Genomic DNA, 25,761 nt, shown 5'->3' on the forward strand with positions numbered 1-25,761 from the left:
CAGGGCTTTGGGGACTGGAACTTCAGAAGTCGCCACAGGACCTGAGAATCCGACGAGGGAGAAGCTGAGCCGACCTACCACGACGACACCACCAGTGGAGCCCTGCGGAACCGACTCACCACTTCCCGACGACAGAGAAGATCTCCCGGCTGGAGAGGCTTCTTCCCCTGACTGGTGGGCAAAACCAGTTTACCTTCTTCTTTTCGCATCCCAGGCCGTCTTGTGGTCGAATTGCCCGTGCCAAGCACTCCGGCAACCGAATAGCCACTTACCACTGGACCGCGAATAAAAGGACCGCTCCATTTAACCTGAGAACTCCGCGGCTGGTTTCTTCCCTGGCAGTGCAACGGACTCCTGTCTTCCTCCCCGACAAGATCCTCTCTTCCCCCGGACGAAGCACCGACTTGCATCCGCTGCCAGGAACAACTGCCCCCGCTGGAGTATTCTCACCACTTTAAGGTACCGTGTCCGCCAGGCCTCCCTTTCTAAAGATTGCTACACGGTAATAATAACCCCTTAACCTTCTGGACTGGGCTGGCCGCCTTGACCTTCTAACTGGTCCCTTTCTTTTTGGTCCAACTCTTTTTGAACCTTTGCAAGACTCTTGTGCACTTCATCCGTGTGACCTTGGACACATTTCGTTCTGATCCTCTTAAAGTGGATCCGGCCTACTGAACTCTAACTTCACGGTTGTACTTGCCTTCCTCTCTTGTTTTGATCTTATGAAAGTGTTGGGATCTGTTTCATATTATACTCTGCTTTTCTCTCCCTTTTTAACTAATTATTAGAGTGCCATCTGCGTTAAGCGCTCACGGCTGTCTGAAAATAAGTGGGGCTTTACTTAAGACTTGTCTAATATTCTTCTAAGGGAGTGTATATCTTTTAGTGACCGTGTTTTTGAATTGCTTACTATTAGTGCCTGTGTGTTTTTCTAGATGTGGTTTTAAATAAATAATTATATCTCTTTTACACCAAGCTCTGGTCAGTGTTTACTTGTTCTACTGTGTTCTTTTGACCTATTGTGAATACTCTGTATACTGCCTAACTCTTCTTGAGGGAAGTCTGACTGCTCAGCCACAGCTACCAAGTGAATCTGTGTGGTAATGACTGCTACCAAGTGGGTTTACTGCCAAAAACCTGTAGTCTTAAATCTTTTGCAGTGGTCCCAGAGGGAACTGCACAGGTTTCTGCCTAACACTGGTGGCAGCGGTGGGATTAGTATTGAGTATACACTTTAGAGTGCTTTTTGAACACGTTAGGACAACTAACCACAGAGCTTAGCACTAAAAAGCTGATTTTCTAACTATGTCTGCTATGGAGAGTTATACCCTAGAATCATTGTCTGCCAAAACTGCTGATTGCTTAAAAGTATTGTGTAGACATAAGAATCTCTCTGAGAAGGGCAAAAAAATGGAATTTATAGAAAGATTGTTAGAAAACCAAAGTCTGGGTGGTACAGAGGAATCTACCCCCCCCAGCAAATGTAGAAAACAGTGATGGTATTGATCTGAATCAAAGTCTTGATAATGAGTCAGAAGAGGAAAGTGAACCTAATGAAGTTATCCACTCTGAGCCTCTGTCTGCCTTACCTACTGTACCTACTGGGCCTATACCAGGTCCTACATGTAACCCTGCTTATTTTGAACTTGAAAAAATGAAGCTTGAATTAGAGTACAAACGTTTTATTGCTCAATCTGAAAGAAACCAAGAGCTAGAGTTCAGAAGAATGAATGCCCAGGCTGAGCAGAAGCAAGCTGAGTTAAGACTCAGAGAAATAGAGCTTAATCATGAACTAGAAATGAAGAAGTTGTCTGTGGAAAATGCTTCTCTCTCCTCTGGTTCCTCTAGGAGTTCCAGTCCCAAAAGACCCCAGATGCCTAAGGAATTAGTGGGTATGTATGAACCCAAGTTGGATGTGTTGGATTGGTTAAAAATGTTTGAGTATAATCATGGGCTCCAGGACATCACAGGGAATGAGTTACTTCCCTGGTTGTTCTCTAGGCTTCCCCCTGTTGCAACTGATGTGGTGATGGAGTTGGGGGAGGTAGATAAGAAGGATTATGAATGTGCGAAACTAGCTTTGATAGCTAGATTTGGGAAGACCCATTCCCAGTACCTTAAGAGGTTTAGGACCCTCAAAAAGCATGATGGTACCCCTTGGGCTACCTGGGTGAGTGAAAGTTTGAAAAACTTAGAGGGATGGATTAAGGGTTACAGAGTTAACACTTATGAAGGAATGAAGAATCTTGTAATGTTGGAGTCAATTTATGATGCCTGCTCTCCTGAGCTCAGACAGCACTTGGCTGATTCAAAGTAATTAGATTCCAGGAAGTTAGCTAAGGCTGCTGACTTGTGGGTTGCCAACAGGGCCACTCATAAGGATTCTGGGGCTACTCAGAAAAAGGATGAGGGAAAACAGCCAAAAAAGGACTCCAAAGAGAATTCTAATAGTTCTAATTCCAAAGAGGGCCCCAAACAAAACCAAAAGGGTAAGCCACAAGGGAAACCAAATCAGTTTAGTGTACCTCCTGGTGCCAAACCAGAAGGAGGTCAGAACAAGCCACCATTCCAGAAAGCATTTGGTAAATGCTTTGTTTGTGGCTCTACTGACCATGTGAAAGGAGATCCCAGATGTAAGGGTAAACCTTCAGGGGTCCAGCTTGTCTCCTTAGCCTTCGCTCCAGAGGAGGAAGTACAAATGGCACGTGGAAACTTTCTATTACTGGCTGATGAACCCATTGGAGTCTCAGCCAGTGTCTCTTTAGTGTCTCTGTGTTTGTGGGAACAACAGAACTTAGATGTCTATAATTCTATCCCAGATAATACTAAACAGTATTATAAGGACAGTGTCCAGGTGAATGATCAGGAGACTGCTGCCATTAGGGACACAGGGGCCAGCATAACTGTGGTGGACAAATCGTTTTTTCAGGCTGAGGATGTTGCTAAGGCACCCAAACGCCTCACCAAGTTAGCTGGAGGGCCTGTGCAGATGCTTCCCCAATTACCAGTTCTCATCCAGTGTAATGACATGACTGTGGAGATACCTGTCAGCATACAAAGTGAGGTGCCAGGAAGGGTTCTGCTGGGTAATGACTTGAAAACTCTTGGAGTAGTGTCACATACCCCCAGACCTCCTAGTAAAAGGTTACAGGAGCTCACCAGACCTGCAAGGGAGAGAACCATGAGAGGTACTCCCAAGGAGATGATGAAGAAAGAGATCACTCCTGCTCCACTGGAGATGTCAGCTGCTGTCTCTAAGAAACTAGAAGAAAAAGGGAAACCTAAAACTTCTAAAAAGAACCTCACAGCCAGCACTCCAGTACAGCCAACAAGGACTTCCCCTAGGTTGTCCAAAGTTACACCAGTAACTCCCCCTCCAGCGGAGGCTGCGAGGGAGGTACAACCCTGTGTGGTTGAACTAGACTCTGAAGAAGAGCTAGTGGAAGGCCAGGAACTCATTGGAGATCTGGATCCTGTTGACCATCCTGAGCTGCAGTCTTTACTGGCAGAAGGTGGACCCAACAGGGCAGACTTCAGTAAGGGACAGAGAGAATGTCCAACTCTGGAAGGTCTTCGCCACCAGGCAGATGCTCAGGCTGAAGGGCAAGAGCCTGGGAAATATAGGTTACACTGGGAAGATGGCCTCTTCTACAGTGAACCAACGGAGTCTGCACCTGGGGACAACAAACGACTTGTAGTACCCCAAGAGAACAGACCATAGTTCTTGCAGTTAGCCCATGAGATTCCTTTGGCTGGTCACTTGAGTTCAAGAAGACTAAGGAAAGGCTCTCACTCTACTTTTATTGGCCAAAGATGGGGGCTGAAGTAGACAATTACTGCAGGAGCTGCCACACCTGTCAGACTTCTAGTAAGGTTGGCTCCTAGAATGTGGCACCTTTAGTGCCTCTCCCTGTAGTGGGAGTCCCATTTGAGAGAGTAGGGATTGACATTGTTGGTCCCCTTGATCCTCCAACTTCCTCAGGCAACAGGTTTATACTTGTAGTAGACCATGCTACTAGATACCCTGAGGCAATTCCTATGAGGACTGTTACAGCTCTGGCTGTGGCTAAGACCCTCCTTGGTATTTTTACCAGGGTTGGGTTTCCTAAGGAAGTAATCTCTGACAGGGGGTCGAATTTTATGTCCCATTACATGAAAGCCATGTGGAAAACCTGCAGAGTTACTTACAAGTTCTCAACCGCATACCACCCCCAGACAAATGGACTGGTTGAAATGTTCCACAGAACCATGAAGAGCATGATAGGTGCTTTAGAGGACCCCCTTAAAAGAAAGTGGGACCTTCTACTGCCATGCCTTCTCTTTGCTTATAGAGAAGTCCCTCAGGAGGGAGTAGGCTATTCTCCCTTTGAACTTCTTTATGGTCATCCGGTCAGGGGTCCATTGGCCCTGATCAAGGAGGGGTTGGAGAGTGCTCCTTCCCCCAAGCCAGTCAGAGTGACTGACTATGTGATAGGTCTCTGAAGGAGAATATCACAAATGATGGCAAAAGCAAGTGATAACTTGAAAGCTGGACAAACATTGGTCAAGCACTGGCATGACCAAAAGGCTAACATGGTCGAGTTTACTCAGGACCAGCTAGTTCTCGTTATGATTCCAACAAGGCAGAGGGCCTTGCAAGACAAATGGATGGGACCCTTCAAAGTTGTGGGTAAACTTGGAGAGGTCAACTATCTGGTGGACTTGGGCAATCCCAAGGAGGCTCCAACAGTCTTCCACACCAACAGACTAAAAGCGTATGTCTCCAGACCTGATGTAGGAGCTTTGCTTTTAGCATCATCAGAGGAAGAAGAAGAGAGTGAAGCTCTTCCTGATCTCTTCAGAGGCTTACCTTTAGATGAAAAGATTGAAGGAGTAAATCTCTCTTCAAATCTGACACCTGAGCAGCAGGAAGAGTGCAAATCTATGTTAAATCAGCTTGCCTCTCTGTTCTCACTTTCACCAGGCTTGACCCCTTGGGGACAGCATGACATACTCACTGGTGACTGTCTGCCAGTCAAAAGCAGAGGTTATCGAATGTCAGAGAATGTAAGAACCCACATCAAAGGTGAGGTCAACAAGATGCTTGATCTCGGGGTAATAGAGCCCTCTACTAGTCCATGGTCTAGCCCAGTTGTGTTAGTACCAAAGGCAGGATCTAAAGAACTTAGATTCTGTGTGGATTACAGAGCTCTTAATGCAGTCACTAAGACTGATGCCCACCCTTTGCCAAGGACAGATGAGTTGGTGGATAGACTTGGTGCAGCCAAGTTCCTCAGCACATTTGACTTGACGTCAGGCTATTGGCAAATAGCCCTGACAGACCATGCCAAGGAGAAAACTGCATTTTCTACCCCGGTTGGCTTATACAAGTTTAAGGTTATGCCTTTTGGATTGAAAAATGCACCTGCTACATTTCAAAGGATGGTAAACCAGGTTCTGAATGGGATGGAGGACTTCTGCATGGCATACTTGGATGACATAGCAGTGTTCAGCAATTCCTGGGAAGAACATGTGGACCACCTGAGATATGTTTTGCAGGCTCTTGGAAAGGCCAATCTGACCATAAAGGCAGGTAAATGCCTGATTGGACAGAGTAAAGTGGTCTACCTTGGACATGAGGTAGGAGGTGGAGAAATAAGGCCTTTGCCCAGTAAGATTGAAGCTGTGCAAAATTGGACAACACCTACTACTCAGACCCAGGTGAGAGCCTTCTTAGGTCTCACTGGGTATTAAAAGGAATTTCATTGAGAACTATGGGTCCATAGCTTCTCCACTGAATGTCATCTCCTCTCCTAAATTCCCTAAAAAGGTTAGGTGGAATGAGGAATGCAATCATGCCTTTGAAACCCTGAAAAAGGCTCTTTGCCAAGCCCCAGTACTCAGAGTTCCTGACTATCACCAAACTTTCATTGTGCAAACAGATGCTTCAAATGTAGGAATAGGTGCAGTCCTCAGTCAACTGGATGGGAAAGGTAGGGAGCACCCCATTTGCTTCATCAGTAGAAAACTGAAGGATCCTGAAACAAGGTGGGCAACCATTGAACGAGAGTGTTTTGCTATTGTGTGGGCTCTGAAGAAGTTTAGGCCATACTTCTATGGTTCTACTTTTGTCATTCAGACTGACCACCAACCCTTGAGATGTTTAATGCAAATGAAAGGGGAAAACCCAAAACTATTGAGATGGTCAATCTGCCTGCAAGGGTTTGATTTCACCATTGAGCACAGGTCAGGGTGTCACCACCAAAATGCTGATGGTCTCTCTAGGATGTTTGTCATCGACTAGAGGTATGAGATTCATCCAGGAGTGGATTAAATCCTCCTGTCCCTTAGTCTGGGGGGGGGGGGGGGGCGAGTGTTAGGGAGAATTCTCTGTTTAGGCTGAATTTACTAACCTAGTGAGTCCCCCATCAGCTTTGCTGGATTTCTGGAGTTTTTTTTTTTTCCTGCCAAGAGTGAAACTCTTTTTCTCCCACTCTTGGACATGATTTATGGTGTTCCTTTGACTGTTAACGTGTTTTATGGGCTATGGGGTCCTTTACTCCATAGGGTCTCATGTGTTTTTACTATGTGTGTTACACAGCACCCTCCGTGCAGTAACACAAGGGTGTCATAGTGACACCCCACCATAGACTTCATACCCTGGGACTGACTACTGCCTCCCAGGGCATGTAAAGTCACCATTGGCTTTACTAGTCCCAAATTATGAACAGAAACCAGTACAAACCATCATATTGTGGACGTACTGGTTGGGGCAATTCGATTGCCCTGGGGTCTGTTAGTCGAGGGGGCCCGTCTCCGTCCCCCCTGATTGAGTTTTGGCTGGTGGCAGTGGATACTACTTTTTATATTCGACCGCGAATATATCCCTATGGGATTTTCCCATTGTTCGAGGCTACCAACTTTAATTATTTAATTCTCATAGCCTCGAACATACCGCCGGTTTATTTATTTAATATTAATTCGCCGGTTGGTATTTTTTGCCAGGACTCGATTCTGAAATGGCGTTTGTGTTCTCTTCTGTGACTCCAACCCAAGTCAAGCCCTTTGTTCCACTTTTTGGCAGGCTTCTCCACAGAAGCCTCCAAAAGTGGTGCCACTCTGTCTGGCTACCACAGGGGGTGTGGGAGGGGGTTTAGGCACCCTGGACTGAGTTACCTTGGTAACTCAAGTCGCACTCTTGTGTGATTGGCCCAAGTGGTGAGCCGGCCGGCTCACCACTTAGCATGTTTGATTGCCAGCTAGGCTGAGTGAATGGGGGTGTGCTGCATAAAAGCAGGGCTTTGGGGACTGGAACTTCAGAAGTCACCACAGGACCTGAGAATCCGACGAGGGAGAAGCTGAGCCGACCTACCACCACGACACCACCGGTGGAGCCCTGCGGAACCGACTCACTACTTCCCGACGACAGAGAAGATCTCCCGGCTGGAGAGGCTTCTTCCCCTGACTGGTGGGCACAACCAGTTTACCTTCTTCTCTTCGCATCCCAGGCTGTCTTGTGGTCGAATTGCCCGTACCACTGGACCGCGAATAAAAGGACCGCTCCTTTTACCTGAGAACTCCGCGGCTGGTTTCTTCCCTGGCAGTGCAACGGACTCCTGTCTTCCTCCCCGACGAGATCCTCTCTTCCCCCGGACGAAGCACCGACTTGCATCCGCTGCCAGGAACAACTGCTCCCGCTGGAGTGTTCTCACCACTTTAAGGTACCGTGTCCGCCAGGCCTCCCTTTCTAAAGATTGCTACAAGGTAATAATAACCCCATAACCTTCTGGACTGGGCTGGCCGCCTTGACCTTCTAACTGGTCCGTTTCTTTTTGGTCCAACTCTTTTTGAACATTTGCAAGACTCTTGTGCACTTCAACCGTGTGACCTTGGACACATTTCGTTCTGATCCTCTAAAGTGGATCCGGCCTACTGAACTCTAACTTCACGGTTGTATTTGCCTTCCTCTCTTGTTTTGATCTCATGAAAGTGTTGGGATCTGTTTCATATTATACTCTGCTTTTCTCTCCCTTTTTAACAAATTATTAGAGTGCCATCTGCGTTAAGTGCTCACCGCTGTCTGAAAATAAGTGGGGCTTTACTTAAGACTTGTCTAATATTCTTCTAAGGGAGTGTATGGGCCTCATTACGACCCAGGCGGTAAGGGGTTAACGGCAGCGTTAACAGCGCCGACCCTTACCGCCTGAGTACGAGGTCCCTTAGCGCCATGGCGCTTTTAACACCTGCTTTTAGCAGGTGTTAAAATCCATGGCGCTAAGGGACCATGGAGTTAATTACGCCACCGTAATTAACGGTGGCGTAATTAACGCCTTCCCCACTCCCATTATGCCCTATGGGGCAAAAATGGGAATGGGGAAGGGTAAATGGGGATTGGGGACTTACCGCCCCGCCAAGATCGGAATGGGGCGGTAAGTCCGCCAACCACCATGGCGTAAACATAGTTTACGCCATGGTGGTAAAGTCACGGCCCAGGCGGTAACTTACCGCCTGGGTCGTAATGAGGCCCTATATCTTTTAGTGACCGTGTTTTTGAATTGCTTACTATAAGTGCCTGTGTGTTTTTCTAGATGTGGTTTTAAATAAATAATTATATCTCTTTTACATCAAGCTCTGGTCAGTGTTTACTTGTTCTACTGTGTTCTTTTGACCTATTGTGAATACTCTGTATGCTGCCTAACTCTTCTTGAGGGAAGTCTGACTGCTCAGCCACAGCTACCAAGTGAATCTGTGTGGTACAGACTGCTACCAAGTGGGTTTACTGCCAAACACCTGTAGTCTTAAATCTTTTGCAGTGGTCCCAGAGGGAACTGCACAGGTTTCTGCCTAACAACTGGTTTATTGGCACACCTCGTGCACTTACATTAACACTGGTCATGTGACCAGTCCCGATGCGCCACTGTGTGCTTCTGGAGTCACGTGACCATGTGCAACGCTATAACTAAGTCTAGGGTGTTGCCTTTTTTGTGCGTGAGGGAGAGCACAATTTGATCATGGAGCCGGGCAGTGTGAAAAGCTTGCCTCGAATGTGGTTGGCAGCTTGAGACTCAGGGATGTTAAAATCTTTGCGAAAGACATCATTAGAGTGTGCTAATTTGGCACAGACTTTCCCAGGTTCCCATCAAAAATGATGTTTAATGATTGTATTAATGCTGGAAATAGCATTATCATGTAAGGCTTAGGCAAAAGACACACCAAGACCCCATTGAGCAGAAGAGCAATCACAATGTTAGGCCTTTGTTCATTTTTTGAATACCAACAAGACTGCACAGTTGCCATCATGCTGCTGTTTTTAATGAACTGTAAAAATATTGCCGAGGGTGGGAGCAGGAGGACTTGATAATGGCGCCTGTCAATACTTAGCTTGTGTGTTAATTAATCTGTAGGCCCTAGGCAAGGAGGCTAATAATAACATCACACACTATAACCACCCTGAGACTTAACCCTATCAACAGAGAGTTGCATGAGGGTTGTAAACTTTGAGGAGTGTGTGGTACATGCGCCATTTCATATTGGGAGAGTAAACAGACAGGAATACGTTCTTTGGATGGCTTACTGGGCTCCTTGAGGAACATCTTGATGAGGTGACATGTGACCAGGTGTGTTGCCTTGAATCCTTCTCTTGGTTATTGAGTGAAGATGGTCAGTTTTGTTGAGGTTTTCTCACAGCTGATGATGTATTATTGCTGCTTCCAGAGATAATGTTGATGTTTGATTATACTTTGGACAAGTAAAACACAGTTCTCTTTTTTTTCATGTTTTGATTATTAGTGATTTATAGGCTCCACACGCTGGCAAAAGATGTTTTAAAGCACCCAGGTTAACAGGGAAGAGGAGAGACAGAAGGAAGATTAGTTGAAGAAAGATTCAAGGAAAAGTATAGAATTAGGTACGAGTAGAGGACAAGCTCATTATTACTGGGAATACATTTTGGGGATTGTTTGAACAGCTTTGTGATTCTGTGAATAGACTATTTTTGTTTTGGTAAAAACTGTTTGTGATACTTGTGTAAAGGTGCTTAGCATTATCATTTTTCATAGTTTCTGAGCTTCAGCCTCCAGTTTTCAATTTATGTTACAAGATTTAGACATAGTAGCAGTGACATTGACCGCCTATTTGATTTGGTTTGACGTGTTCAGTTATGGCATTACCATTCTGTCCTTCTTTTGGCACATTTCTAACTTGACAAAATAAAAATATCAACAAATGTTCCCTTGTCGACCAATTTCTTGCGACAATTACGCAGTTTGATTTCTCAAGTGTTTGTGCCATTTTTTATTGCTGTCATACAGGATGATGGCTCATCACCCCCAATCTATGTATATATATAAAAGAAGAAGTCCTGACTGACTGACTCATTAACGCCCACCTCAAACTGTTTAACCTAGGAACGTGAAATTTGGAAGGTATATTGTTTTCATAATGTAGGTACCCACTAAGGAAGGATTTTAGGAAATTCTGTCCCGAAGCTGTTACAGACATGAACATTGGTATTAAGATTCTTCTTCAAGAATAGAGAAACACGTGTTTTACCATTTTCCAAAAATCCAGTTATGGGAGTTGGAAAAGTGGGGTGAATTTTATTTTAGGGATACTCATTTTAAATCTTCATTATAAAATACGGTTACGTGCCAAATGTCTTGCTCCTAATGTCAGTAGTTCTCAAGATATGGATATCATTAAAAAAATGAATACTCTTTTTTCACATCTGACAGTTGAGTCATAATATATCATTACAATTTAATATTATACTATTACAATTTAATATTACAGTAATTGTAAACAGAATAATAACATATTTGTAATGTGCCGGACGGATGCCCTGCCCACAACTTAGTTGATTGGTGCCCATGTACGAGAAACACAAAGAATTAACGAAAACTCATGTATGAACTCTTTAGCACAAGATGTTTTGACTAGCGAAGGTTCCTTGACAAATGAGCAGCTTACTGTCTATAAGCAGGTCCTTAAGAGTATTGACACAGGATCTGGTCAAGTGTTTTTCTTAGATGCTCCCGGTGGCACTGGCAAAACCTTTCTTATTAACCTGCTATTAGCGAAAGTAAGGAGTAACGGTGGAATAGCCTTAGCTGTCGCATCATCTGTCGAACATTGTTGAAGGGTGGTAAAACAGCTCACGCTGCCTTTAAGCTGCCTCTTAACCTAGTAGACATAAACTCCTCAGTGCAATATTTTTTTAAAAAATAACAGGGCCAGAGTGCTCCGGGACTGCAAACTCATTGTTTGGGACGAGAGCATAAGGGACGTTTTGAGGCCTTAAGCAGAACTCTTAAAGATATCAGAGGAAACAATGGGGTGATAAGAGGTGTCACCGTGGTACCAGCTGAGGACTTTTGGCAGAATTAGCCTGTAGTGTCTAGAGGAACGCAAGCTGATGAAGTGAAGGTATGCAACAAATCATCCTATTTATGGCTAGTAAAAATGTCCCTCAAGAAGAACATGAGGGTTCATTTGCTAAATTATGTCTCAGCAGGTCAGTTCTCCGACCTGCTTCTTAAAATTGGTAACGGAGAGTATCCCCTATTTGAGAGCAAAATGGTCACCCCTTCCGGCCTAGGCACAGTCGTCAATTCCCTAACAGACTTGACATCCAAAATGTACTCTGACATAAAAAATCTAATGGGGAAATCTACTGAATGGTTATGTGAGCGTGCTATTTTAATGCCATAGAACAGCATGCCTGCTGTAATCAATAAGATACTTATTCATTCTTTCGGAGGATTCCAAATGGAGTACAAATCTGTAAACACAGTGGATAAAAAGTGATGACGCAGCCAACTACCCGACGAGCTCTTGAACACTTTAAATCCTCTTGGTCCTCTTGGTCTTCCCGAACATAAACCTCTCCTCAAAGTGGGAGCACCTGTGATATTATAGTGATATTATAGTGGAACCTCAACCCACCTAAGCTCTGCAATGGCACCAGACTGTGAGTGAAAGCTCTTCACAGAAATGTGATTGAGGCTACGGTGCTAACCGGTTATGGCCAGGGGGAGTCTGTCTTTATACCACAAATACCTCTTATACCTTCAGAATATCCGTTGAATTCAAAAGACTTCAATTCCCCTTAAAGGTTTGTTTCGCCATGACCATCAACACATCTGAGGGGCAGACTTTAAAGGTAGCAGGGATTGGCCTAAAGGAAGACTGCTTCTCGCATGGGCAGTTTTACGTGGCCTGTTCCAGAGTGAGCTCACCCAACTCTCTGGTAATCCTAGCACCTGAAGGGAGAACCACTAATGTAGTTTACAAAGAAGTACTCAAATAGTTTTTTTTTTGTAGGCTGCAGATGCCAAACAAGTAATGTTCATGTATTTGTCCGTCTCGCTGTCTGTTCGAAATTACAAGCCGAAAAAATGTCTGGACGCACATCAATGGAACAACTATCTATGTTTTGTAGGCAATATGCCCTGACTAACGTCTGCAGAAACATTGCTTATTACACTAAGACATCAACCTGTACATTGTATTTCATACAGTTTGAAAAAAAACGAATTTGTCTTTACCAAATCCCAAAATCCACGAGAGTGAAGCCGCGGGCAACAGCTAGTGGTTATAAAAGACAAGGATCAATGAGATCATGAGGTTAGCTTTAAATTCCATGAAAATAGGCCATATACAGCCAGGCACCCAGCTGCTATTTAGGGTTGTGGTAGGTGTATCAAAACCAAGTGATTATGTTGAATCCACCTACAGATTAGGATGGAATGGTCCTGAATGTGATTTCAAGGGTGATCTGATGACTATAAATGAGAACAGCTGAATCTCCATCCATTCCCCCACTGACACGAGGCAGAGCCCAACAACGAGCCAGCTGCTTCAGAACCACCAAGGGGTGGGAACCCATTGGCTGGTGGGAGAACAGCTGATGGGCATGCAGGCTGGAATCAATTATACAAGGGAAAAACAAATGGTGAAGATTTCTTTCCATTTTAGGGGTCGGGGAGCTGGATTGTAGGTCAGTGCTAGCGCCCCACCCTTCCATCCACTCCCCACCACAATGCCAGGGCAGTGCCAGGATCACCTCGCAGCTGTCTCAGAATAGCCAGGATGGGTGCACCCCATTCGACAGTATGAGAGCAACTTATCATCAACTTGCTTTATTTACCAAGTGAAGGGCAGCTTTGCTAAGAGTAACTCCTGTTTGGCTGGCTCACCCTCCTAGTTCCCAACCTAAGATGGCCAACACCAGCTCCTTCTAGGTGCTCTGAGATCTACCACCACAGTAAATATCCCCAAGCATCACCATTTCACTTGCTCACTCAAACTATGTCAAAATGTACCTAAGCTGACCTGTTCACATATTTCATCTAGGTCAGTAATAGCCTATTGACAGGATTCTAGTTGATATCTCCTGTGTAGCTGCTCTTTGTCGCTAATGGCTTCTGTGGCCGTAATGTGGTTACTAGTGGTCTGAGTAGCTGTATTTCGGTTGTTGGTGCCCTGAATAAATGTACTTTGGAAAATAGTGGCTGGGGTAACTGGCTGGGCAGAGAATCAGAAGCTACTGGAGCTTCCACCATACTTCAGACGCACTACTCAGTGCCCATCAAGTTACCAAGTACACGACTACGCTAGACTCATGTTCTCCCACACTATCCACTCGCATTGATAAGGACCCCAAAGTGGTCGAAACACGTGTCGGCACCCTAGTAACATTAAAATACTATTCAAGTGGTCGTGACCTTTTGCAACCACAACATGACAATCACAATTCAAGCTTTCTACAGTATATGAATTGTATGTACAGCGCCTACTTTGTAAAAATCCACAACCCCTCTATATTGAAATTGAAGCGTAGCTTTGTGTTGCAGTCAGGGACGCAGGCCTGAGCCACTCGCACATGGGAATAAGAGCATGCATGCAGGAATAGGTTGTAGTTTGGGCATTGCTGAGGAAGGCTAGAGCTACAGAGATTCATAGGCCCTGCATTGGGTCATGCTGCCAACGATCATATCCCAGAAGGAATGCGCCCTGTAAGGCCACAGGGGGGATGAGTGCTTTCTGCAAGAACCAATCCCATGAGAAGGAGGGCATGAGCCTCCAACCATTCCCATCCCCGTTTTAAGATTTAACGCCCAGATTACCCCTTTCTGGGGTCCTATGCATTCCAAGGTACTGGTCAGTCCCAGGCCATCAACCATAAACCTGTCAGGCCTCCAATTGATTAGAAAAGATCAGAAAGTAAGGGTTCATTTGCCTTCACTATAGGTCATGTGATTTGTGCTGAGAGGTGCCAGGAGGGTAAAACACACCAAATCTAAAACGAGGGTGGGGAGATTTTGGATGGGCGCTGACATGTCTGGAATGAAGCTGTAGTCTGGCAGATGCAATGACCTCGAAGTATCCTCTTAGCCTGTGTCTGCAGTACCAGGGGCACATTAGGTTAGAGATAGAGCATGTATTGTTTTTCTTTACAGAAAACCAATTAATTGTAGCGTCATGCTTGATGACACGCAAGGAGGAACCCACATGGACGAAGATAGACAGAAGAGGATGGTACCAATGGCCTGGCATCCCTGATGGAGCAGGTAGCCTATGTATAGGGGCGCGTCAACCAGCCATTGGGATTTGTACATTATGTAATTTGCGTCACTGATGACGCTGTAAGTCTTTATAAATGGTTGCTCATGTAGATTTTGCCAGAACGTTGCATGGCAGCAGAGTGCTCTGCTGGCGCATTCCTATTTTTGTGGAAATAAAACCTTGTTCCCCTTGCAAGAGGTGTTCTGGGCCTTTTTCCCTAGTGGGTTGTATTCTTTCTGGTGTGAGCGTTGAGGGGTTTCTCTACACTCTGCTAACTTCCTTCCATCCAATCGTCTCTTTCCACTCATGACTTTGACTGTTACATGCTCCATCAAAATCTCCAAAACCTGCACCATCCTAACTTACCTCTTCTCTTTACTTCCTCCTCACTCTTTGTATCACCACCCGACACCCACCCTCTGGTTTCTCTCTAAGTTTCTGCATATTACCAGTGCTGAATGGGCACCCATCATTTGGTCTGCCAACCCATCCTCTGCTCATGCAGACCCTTTTGCACCCCAGACCATCAAGGAACTGGAACCCCTTATTAGCACCAACCTCCCCCCCTCTCTTCAAACTCTCCCTGTCCTCTGGGATCTTCCCAGACTACTTTAAGATGGGCACCATGACACCTATCAAAATAAATCCTATGTCCCACCACAACAAATTTGCCAAATAGCACCCAATCTCCGTTCTAGTGACATATTCAAACCTTTGGAACATATGGTTCACAGAAACATATAAACTTCTAGGCTGTGTTCCCAAATCATCGCTAAATGGAAAAAGCCCTTACACAAGTCTCCAACATCATTACAGAGGCTCCCAACTATTTTCTATCTTCATCCTACTTGATCTTTCTGCCAGTTATGACACCGCCGACCATGCATCTATCCTCATGACTCTTATATCATTGGTTTCCAGGGAACTGATCTTGCATGGGCTGCGTCTTACCCAGCTGTCCATTCCATTTCCATCGACTGGATTGTTGCAAATTCCTATGCTATCCAAATAACATTCTTGGACCCTCATCCCCACTTACATTCTACAACTCACGTCCTGGAAAACACATCAACTCCTTTGGCTTCTCGTATCTTCTTTTTATAATTAATATTTTTTATTAATTATCATCAACCTGAATACATTATAGGTGCAAGGGTAGATCCAAAAAGGTTTACATTCTTGTATCCTCCCTTTAATGAGGATCACAAATCTTCTTCTTCCCTCGGCCCAGAGTTATCCTCCTGAATCGGTGGCGGCCTGGCCGCCATTTGCCAATGGATGGTGCTATGCTGTTGTTGCTTAACCCCTCCAAAACTGAGATGGTCTACCTCTTGGCCCAAATAGCCTCATCGTGCCTCTTCTCTTTACTTTCCCCTCGTTACTACATGGGGCACCCACTCTGTACTACTTTACCCCTCCTAAAGTACTGAACTTTGCCATCTGCATCTGCTGCCACCTCCCTCAATCCTTACCCACCTGTGTGCACTTCCTCGGGTGGGATGACAGTGAAATGCATATTCCTTCTTCTTGTCCTCAAATAAATCCATGAGCTTTCACCCCCAACTGGCTAACCCAATGTTCTGCTACTCATGCACACGCACCTCGAGATCTCAAGCCTTCCTTGACCTTTCGGTTCCCCATGCTCCACGTGCTGGCAAACACGTTGGCCTCTTTACCATCCTTGATCCCCACTACTGAACTCCCTAATCCCAGACATCAAGTCCATCCCTATTGTTCCTGGATTCAAAACTGCCATGAAAAGGTGCCTCCTCTCCCTTAAAGGAGCACCTGAGTCATATTTCTCCATTTCCTTGCCATGCCCTTATCATACTCCACCCTGCCCCATCATCTGTGCATGTATGAGTACATTCATTAAATATTGTAAATGGTCATCTGTGTATATGTGTATGTCAGTACAATATCCTCTGTATGATCAGTGGCTCCCTACTCATCGCCTGCGTACTATATGCCTCAAAGTACCTTAACTCTATAGGAAGGCACCCAGACATGGGATTGCCATACACACACGAATATCCTCATGTCCAGGGATTCTTGTTCAGGACTTTCTCTCTCTTCAAATAAATAAAAATACAAGAAAAAAAGAACGAGGAAGACTAAAAAGTGATAAAAGCACAGGAAAGTAGCACACAGTGGGCAAAATGCCTGCTCGCACCTATCCCTATCCTAACTCCAAATCCATGTTATGATTAGCTGTTCAAAATTCCTAAATGCAATCTGCCAACTATTTTACAACTTACATTTTACTAGGCTGCAACTAAAAGACATCACAACTTCATAAAATTATTACTCAAGCAATGCCACTAAAGAAAGGGGACAATCGTTCACCATATGGCATGAAACAACCATTTATTTACTTCCTTCTGCATTTCCAGTTGTTCCCCTGTGTATTAAGAAACATTCCCTTTGATGGGGGATGGGGAAGTAGGCAAAGAGGGGGAGAGGGAACAAGAAAAGAATTGCTAGTCAAAAACATGTTACAGCCCCCCAGTTTCGGTTGGTGCAGTAACACCCTAGTGGAAGGATCCGGTGTTTAGAGGACACACCAGGGATTGGCCGTCACTTAAGTGAACAGGCATCAGTTATTCTACGGTCTTCCACTTTTGCATGGACCCTTTGGAAGGACTTTGTAGTGGCAACAAATCCAGAAATGCAAATTGATGATTTTTGTGCAACAATTTTAATCTTGCCGATTGTCAAACTGCTTTATATTTTTTAGCATTTCTGGCCACCCTGAAGATCTTAAACAGGGCTGCTTCCCTCAGAATGTCCTCTCTAAAATCAGGGTCTTTCGGGATCACGAAGACAGAGCCACACTTTCCAGCACTAGGACTAGGCACTAGGAAATGCCATTGGCCTCAAGGAGAGGTGAAATCCTCTTTCCATCAGGATCCGCTCTGGAGCATCAGGAAACCATAGGAAAGTATCAAAATAAGATTGCAACCCAAGCCTCAGCTCTTCCTCACATACCGCTTCTGTGAGCCCTCAAACTCTGATTTTGGGGGACCTCTACGTTTTCACTGTTATTTAGTTTGGTATCAAGTGCCAACATGTACTGCATGCTCTTCTCTATAACCGTCTGTAGTATCCATACACCAGTAGAAGCATTCCCCAAGTCGGTTACTATTCAGCAACTCACCCAGAGTCCTCTTTCTGTGTTTTTTCAAAATGATGGGCAGTGGCGTCCAGACAAGTATCCACAGAACTGATTGTTTTTTATGGTGAGACTTCATAGGTAGCATGAAGTCCCACAGTCCTTTCTGCCCACTGGTCGCGGCACCCTCCATTTCTTCCTCTTTGCCCACATCATTTTTCGGGTCCTTACAGTGAGGTTTTTGAGTTTCCTTGCCACAGGTCTGTCCGTGTTCATGTGCCCTCACCAGTATTCAAACAGCAGACCCAGTGCCATGTCACCTAGAGTATAATGTCACCTGCAATCATCCTGAAATCTTCGACTGGCGCAGGTGGCCATGGTACCCGGCTGCACGGATAGAAAGTGCCGTGCCATGGTTAAACTGTAATGTCCAGTTTCTGTCACACAAGGGGAGAAGTGATGGATAATGTCTCGCTGAGCTGGTCTCTAAGGTTCTGATGCAAAATGAGGGTATTCTGGAAGAGCACTCTCACCTGCGCGTCCTCCTGCGGTCAGTAAGGGCTCTGTGCCGGGCAACCATGTTTAGAAACACTTTTGCCTCACATGCCTTGCTTCCTACTTGTAGCCCTTCGAAGCTAACTCTTCTACTTCTAGCCAGATCTGGTGGCTCACAGAGTGCCATGCGAAACCAGGAAACTGTGGGAGAGACCAAGAACACGCGTGCAGGGTGGTGCTGGGGCCTCAAGTGTCTGCAGATCAGCCAGAGCTTTGATGGAGCGTGGCATCTTTGCTGTGGCTCTACTCCATCTCCTCAAATCCCAACTTTTTAGTATAAGTCAAGGTGTGCATTTGTGTTAAGAAGTTGTAAACAACACTCACAAATGTTTTTTTAAAAATTCTAAATATGTTTTTAACATTTTGCCTTAAAAAAATGTGGCTTTTTAAAAAGTTTTAATTTTTTTACAAAACTATTTGCACTCTTTTAAAACATATAAACAACACGTATAACTTGTTTTAAAAGGTCACCTTGCATGTAGAGAACTATCAATAACTTTTAAAACATTGTTCAGAAAAGGTAGCAGGCACCCCTCTCCAGAAAGAACATGGCATGATAACCTGTTCTGTGGTTTTTATCCCACTTTGAGAGTTCGCAGCCATCACTTTTTGCTCACTGTACCTTTCACAGATGGGAAATATCAATTTGCATATCAGTCTTTGTCCCGCCCACATGGGCAGTCCAGCAACGAAATGCTATGGCAATTCCCCTCTGAACAAGAGTACCAACAGCAACCCCAGACACGTGTTTCAACCTTGTTGGGCCTCATCAGTGAGGCGGAGCTGTGCCTCTCTGAGCACAGTGAACAGGGAGTCCACGTCTGGGTTCCCCCAGGTAAATCAGGGTGACCAACCCCAAGTTCCTTGCAAAACATTTCAGAAAAGGTAGCAGGTGCGCCTCTTCAGAAAGAACATGGCTTGATGACCTGTTCTGTGTTTTTTTTTCCCCACTTTGAGAGTTCGCAGCCATAGTTTTTTGCTCACTGTGTCTTAAAAAGATATTTGGCTTTTTAAAAAGTTGACATTTTTTTACAAAACTATTTGCACTCTTTTAAAACATATAAAGAACATGTATAACTTGTTTTAAACGGTCACCTTGCATGTAGAGAACTATCAATAACTTTTAAAACATCTTTACACAAAAGCACAAAACTTGTTTGAGATTTTTTTTTTAATTTCAACCATTTGTAAAAAGAAATTGCAATAGCTTCCAGAGCATTGTTTTTGTAAGAGAGATGACAACGTCCTATTTTAACTTTTTAAACAAGTAGGCATAACTTGTTAATATATTGTTTACATTTTTCAGAAGTTTTAGAGAAGTCTTATGTTATTTTAAATGGCAACTTATAACGTACAATTCTGTATTTTTCAAACAGGTTTGAATTATTTGAGGATTCTAAAACAATGGACGGCTTCATCAAATGCTCATTACCCTTATTTAGGATTTCAGGTGAAAGAGGTGGCTCCTCCTTCACCTGTCAGCACACATTTCACAGGATAAAAGACCATAGCTACTATTTTTTATCAGTGCTGCCACAACAAAGTCCAGGAGCATTTTCTGTATGCAATTTTTTTTTTAATTTAAACTCCTGTTGTTCCACCTCATGGCGCTTGTGGGGGGAATTTCTGAAATTCACCCTACTCTATCAGGGGTGCCGAAAATCATCATCCTCAAATATGTTTCTTTACATGTTTTGCTTTGTATGTTGGTTGGTTAGTAAATGAGGTGAGATTATTTCTGGGCCATGCACTGATGGTACAGAAATCAGCAGGTGAGGCACTGCTCTGAATCCCTTGTGGTAACCCTTGAAGATCTCCCCTTTGTGGTTGAATCCCTCCACAGAGCCAGAGCAGACAGATGAGTGACATATTTATTTAATTTATTTATTGCTCATCTATTACGCGCTTATACAAACTGTTTCAAAGCGCCCACAGGGCAACAGGGTGGGGACAGGGGAAGGTAGACAAAGAATTACAACAAAGATAAATAATTGAATTAATAGTACAAACAAATAATGAGAGTAACAGGGAGGGTAGACAAACTTTCTATGCCTTGTGAGTGTTCAGAATGTGCAAGTGCAGAGGGGAGAGGGGTAAGGGATAGCTGCTGTGGTACTCATGGAGAAGTGCTCATGGAGAATTGCTCATGGATATGATAGGTTATTTATAACACGCTCAATACCCAGAGGTGTCTAAGCGCAGACCCGGGGATCAAACCTATGTTGCTCCGTGTCATCTTGCTTCCAAGGGGAGCACGTTGCCCCTGAGCTATCCTCCCGAGAAGTGCTTAAGAAGAGAAGAACGTAAGTGCAACCTCCCGTGGGAGCCTAAGTAAGTGCAGTAAAATAGACAGCGGCTGGGATGAGAGATGTGGGGGGGGTCAGGGCCTTGAGGATACTTAAGGGCTCTGCACATCAGTCACGCTACTGTATGATTAGCAGGGAAGGGAGGAGGAGAAGGAAGAGGTAAAGAGAAAGGTCTTGAGGCTTTTTTCAGAATTTAAGGAGGTCCGGCTCAAGCCGCAGAGGGAGAGCGAGGCTATTCCACAGAAGGGAGCCCGCCGAGGAAAGTGATCGACCACCAGCTCTCTGTTTAGCAAACTGCTTCACACGCAGGGAGTTGGTGCCAGAGGAACACAGGGGCCTAGAAGGGGTGTATTTTGTCAGGAAGCGTTGAAGATAGTATTTTAATAAGGTACATACTTTAAGCAAGTGTTTTCTGACATACTAATATCAGGGCAAGCCTCATTTTAGAGCAGTGGTATTCAACTTTTCATACAGAATCCCCCACCCTCCCCATGAGTAAACATATGAAAAACAGTCATCCTAATCCATTTTAAAGAGCCTGGGACCCCTCTTGGACATCCTTCGCCCGCCCCACGGGTCGAGCCCCTCACTTTGAAGACCACTGTCTTAGAGTAACCAGAGAAGTAAACGAGTGAAGAGCACAGCGGCATCGGCCACTTTGTAAAAGGAGGCCGATTACCAGGCGCATGGTGCCACCATTCTGTGGTTCTGCCGTGAATGCACCGCAGGGAGCACGCCACCACATGATGGCCAAGATAATTATCCAGGCTGTTCCCCAAAAAGTAATGTTACACTGGAGCTGGGACCCCAGCTCGTGCGGGCTGTTGTGTCTTGTGTCTCAGGCAGAAGATACTCTCCAAACACGTATTAGTCCTCTCCTGTGCTACACTCGAGCCTATGACACGCTACCACGGTCATCCCTGGGCCTTAGCGTGACTGACCCTCCCTATGAGGGCACGCTCCAACCAGGTACCCTTTCACAATCACTCAGTCTGCAGGAACCCCAGAAACGAGCAATAATGCACCCTCAGACATACCTAGACCATTAAGAGGCCAGATTAATGACACACACATGGCAATAAGGAAAACCTAACACTACATATCTTTGCTCGAGCCATGGATGAACAGAACTCCAGGATACCTCATGGATGGATTGGCTTATCTGAGTCTATGAGCACTACTAGAAGTAGTGTTTCTTTGTGGGTAGTAATGACACCCGTCTCAGATGTGTCTCACAACAGACTTCACAGCAAAATGAGTAACACACATAGCCTGGTGTTTTCATGCAGGACTCATGGCCTTGCTTGGTTCATGAACTGGGGCAGAGTTTCTTACCAGCTGCGCCTTACATACACAATGAGAACATGAAGTGGTGTCCCCCGAGCCCCGGACCCTCCCCTTGACCTCAACCCTTGACTATGACAGAAAATGGTTGGTGCATGTGGCCGTGCAACAGACTTACCGTCTCGTTCTTCTTGCTGAAGACCGGCATGGCCACCGTCGTCATGAGCAGGAGACTCTGCGCCTGGGATGCAAAGAGCTGACAGAGGAAAACAAAGAGCAGGGTCAGTCTGGAGGTCAGCCTGCGCCACCGGCAGCACACATGCTCCTAATTCTGACCTGCAGGTCCAGGGGCCATGCTGTCTAGTTCCACTAAGGAGAGGTGGGGGGACAATCTGTCACTGGAAACAGGTTACAGTCCCTCATCTGGGATGCAGAACGTGCTGCAGGATACAAGTGGGCCAGAATGACGGGGACATGTCAAACCCGGACTACTGTGCAACCGGTCAGATGCGTAGGGTCACTGTTAAAGAACGTTTTTTAATGGGGCAACTTACGCTGATTATAGATGCCTTTTAATTACTTTTCTGCAATAATTTAACAATCAATTTCCTCCTATGAAAAATGAGGCAAATATGTGTATCTATGTGATTATTGCGAGCACTTTTATTACGATGGCTGAAAATGGCGACTTTATTTGTGTGCATTTTTTTATACCCCCCCTTACACCACATACATAGGCTGTAAGGGGGGAGACCCGGGGAGACCACCGCACTTCCGCCATTTTACCATTATATTACATACCCCCCACATATATATATGGTGTAACGGGGGTCTAAAAAAAAAGTCTGCATTTTCGCCGTCATAATTGTGCATATGTTAATCCAGTCGGGATGTGCTTCACTGCGGGCTTCTATAAAAAAAAATAACCTACTTTTAAACATTTTCTCCCATCTCTTAGTAACTGCTGCCAAGATGGTGGGTGCACCAAAACCTACCTTGTCTTGACTGCACGTTTGCCAATATCAAAGGCGGAACAGTCGATGCGGGACAATGCGACCTGTCAGCGCTTCACTCGACGGGCAGCGGTGTAGAACATTTTATGCAGGAAGTAGGGATAGCTCTCTTTATAAAGACCTCTCTGAATCCAGGGGTGGTGCCAATTTACAGATGGATTTCAAATCTGCCATGCTTGGACCATGCCGTGGATGGAGAAGTGACCTCCCAGACGCAGCACCAAAGTGTCCAGGACAAGCCAAGCAGACAGACAAATGTCAATGAAACCTACGGTATAAAAGCATGGCCCTCCCATACCTCCTACCCTCATCAGTGACCGCCGTATAGCACAGTCCTTCCTCCGGGTCATCTTGGTTTGCTTTTCTTGCCTGAGATGTCCATGCCAGGCGAAGAGGTTTAGGGCAGGTTTCGGAAACTAGTAGGGGGTTCTACCCAAGCAATAGGTAATATCCCATAAAATAACTCTGGTGGAGTACTGTCTGTGCCCTGTCCCACGTGGCAATACAACAGGAGGCCCCCTAGCCCAGATCTGCTAGACATACCTATGGATATCTACACCTTAGATTTACATCGCGCTGTTACTCTGCGTCAGGACCACGGCCGGACCTAGGAAGGCCGGCAAAATAGAACAAAATGATAAGATGCTTGTATACAAGCCAAGCCCACAGGGTGGGGTTTCTCTTACCTCAGATCCCAATCGCTCTGCAGATATCCTCATGGCTCTTTCCTGCTGTTATCCTAATTATGTCTCCATGGGAACCCCATATCTTTTCACATGCATGCTGGTGACACCCATGTGAGCTTTGGCTTGGATCTCAGCTCAAATTGTGCCAAACGTCTCACCACACCTTATGTGACACCAACCTTTAATGAAGGGTTGGTGTCAAATAATTGGATTCAATTAATTATTGAATCTCATATTCAATAATTAATAGATATATGTTCTAGCCCGGGGATAACGGCCTGCTACTGTACTGACCTTTGGTGGGCAAATATACCAGGGTCATATTGCCTGCTTGTCGTCACAGCAAATCAGGCCAAGGGCCTACCAGTAAGTATTGATACCAATCTCCGCAGAGGAATGCGGGTAGAAAAAGCTGGTCATGAGTGCTTTGGAAAAATATGGCATGTGTACAATCCTTGAACAATGTCACTCACTATTCAAGTAAAAATCTCTTATATTAATGCCATGACCTTTTTCTTCTGCGACTGGTGCAATGACACTTAACCAACCTTCCGATTATCCTCTTGGCCAAAGTGCCAAAGCTCAGCATGTGGCAGCAAGAATGTCACTGTGCATGAGCTTTAGGGGTCACAGTAAAACTGTCTTAATATGAATTCACTAGCTCCAGGGGCTTCCAGAGTCCACATGAGAAGCACAAGCTACTGAACCCTGGTAACGTTCTTTTGACTGGATGTTCCTCCCACACATTCCTCATTTTATGATAGCTTTGTTTCCAGCATCAGCTGCTTCAGGATAAAAATCTCTTGGCAGAGGGCGCTTTGCGTCGAGACGGTCGACTCGATGTCTCTCAAGGGCTTCCATCTCGGCTGACGTCATCGCCGAGTACATACAGCACGCGCAGTGCCGGTTGGCTTCAGTTCTGTTTTTTTCACCACCTGTATTCAGAATTACCACCCGTGATAAGTGCCTGTAATAAATCAGACCTTAAAAGAGCGCAAGGTCTGAAGGTTGGAAATTCTACAGTGGGGTAGGTTGGGAGGATGATGAGGAATATGTGGGAGGAACATCCAGTTGAAAGAAGGTTACCAGGGGTAAGTAACTTGTTCTTCGAATGGATTGTGTCCTCCCACGTATTCCTCATCTTATTATAGGCTCCCAAAGCAGTATTAGGCTCTTTTGGAGGAGGAAGTATGAATTTGAGAGTTAATGTTTGTCAAGAATGGAGCATAGAACTGCATTCCCAAATCTTCCCTCGTTGTTAGAGGTGTCTAAACAGTAATGTTTTGTAAACGTGTGTATGGTGGACCGGGTAGCTGCCTCGCAGATATCCTTTATCGGAACTCCCCTTTGGAGGGGAGAGGAAGTTGCCATGCCCCTAGTGGAATGAGCCCTTAAACCTTCTGGGGGATATTTCCCAGCTAGCCTGTAACACTCTGAAATAGCCAATATTATCCATCTGGATAGGGTTTGCTTGGTGACTGACAAACCTAGTTTGTGTCCAGTATATCCAATGAAGAGTTGGTTGTGTTGTTGGAACCTTGCCATTCTGGAAACATAAAAGCTTAGAGCTCTCCTCGGATCGAGTTTATTTCATCTTTCGTCTTCCTTGCCAGGTTGAGGTGGAGGATAGAAGGCCGGAAGCACAATTTTCTGTGCTAAATGGTAATACGATACGATCTTAGGTAGAAAAGAGGGTTTGACCTTAAGGACAACCTTATACTTATAAAAGGTGGTATACAGAGGTTTACACGATAATATCTGCAATTTACTCACCCTGCGGGCTTATGTTATCACTACTAACAGAATAGTTTTGTAATTTAGCAACCTTAAAGGGCAGGAATGGAGTGGCTCGAAAGGAGCGCACGTCAAAAACTTTAAAACCAAATTAAGGTCCTGAGTTGGCATTTGGAAAGGTGCAGGAGGAAACACATTTGTGAGTCTTTTAAGAAATGGAGTTAATAAGGGTATTAAGTAGGATGCCTCTTCTGAGGTGTGTTTGAATATGGAAAGCGCTGCTAGATAACCCTTGATTGTTCCAATCCGGAGCCCCAGATTTGCCAAATGAAGTAGAAACAATAACACTGTTGGTTTATCACATTGAAAAGGGTCCACATCTTTCTCCCTACACCAGCTGCAGAATTTGTTTCAACGGCAGCGGTGTAAGGATTTTGTTGCTGGCCTTCTGGCCGGAGAGCAAAGTCTCCATTATGTCATCCGGGAGGTCTCAATCCTTGTATCTCAGCCTCTCAGAAACCATGCGT

General features: G+C 45.1%; 1 protein-coding gene across 6 annotated transcripts in view; it reads right to left on the bottom strand.

Annotated features, from left to right (window-relative positions):
- Nucleotides 1-25,761, bottom strand: part of CACNA2D4 (calcium voltage-gated channel auxiliary subunit alpha2delta 4) — a 1,390,363-nt gene that overhangs the window by 786,806 nt on the left and 577,796 nt on the right. For all 6 annotated transcript variants that reach the window (XM_069628636.1, XM_069628639.1, XM_069628635.1 and 3 more), the window contains one exon: nt 21,980-22,057. In XM_069628636.1, the coding sequence (XP_069484737.1) occupies nt 21,980-22,057 (78 nt within the window). The remainder of the gene's footprint in view (nt 1-21,979; nt 22,058-25,761) is intronic.

The sequence above is a fragment of the Ambystoma mexicanum genome, chromosome 12, assembly GCF_040938575.1.
Source record: "Ambystoma mexicanum isolate Mex_15411 chromosome 12, UKY_AmexF1_1, whole genome shotgun sequence".
Lineage (NCBI taxonomy): Eukaryota > Metazoa > Chordata > Amphibia > Caudata > Ambystomatidae > Ambystoma > Ambystoma mexicanum.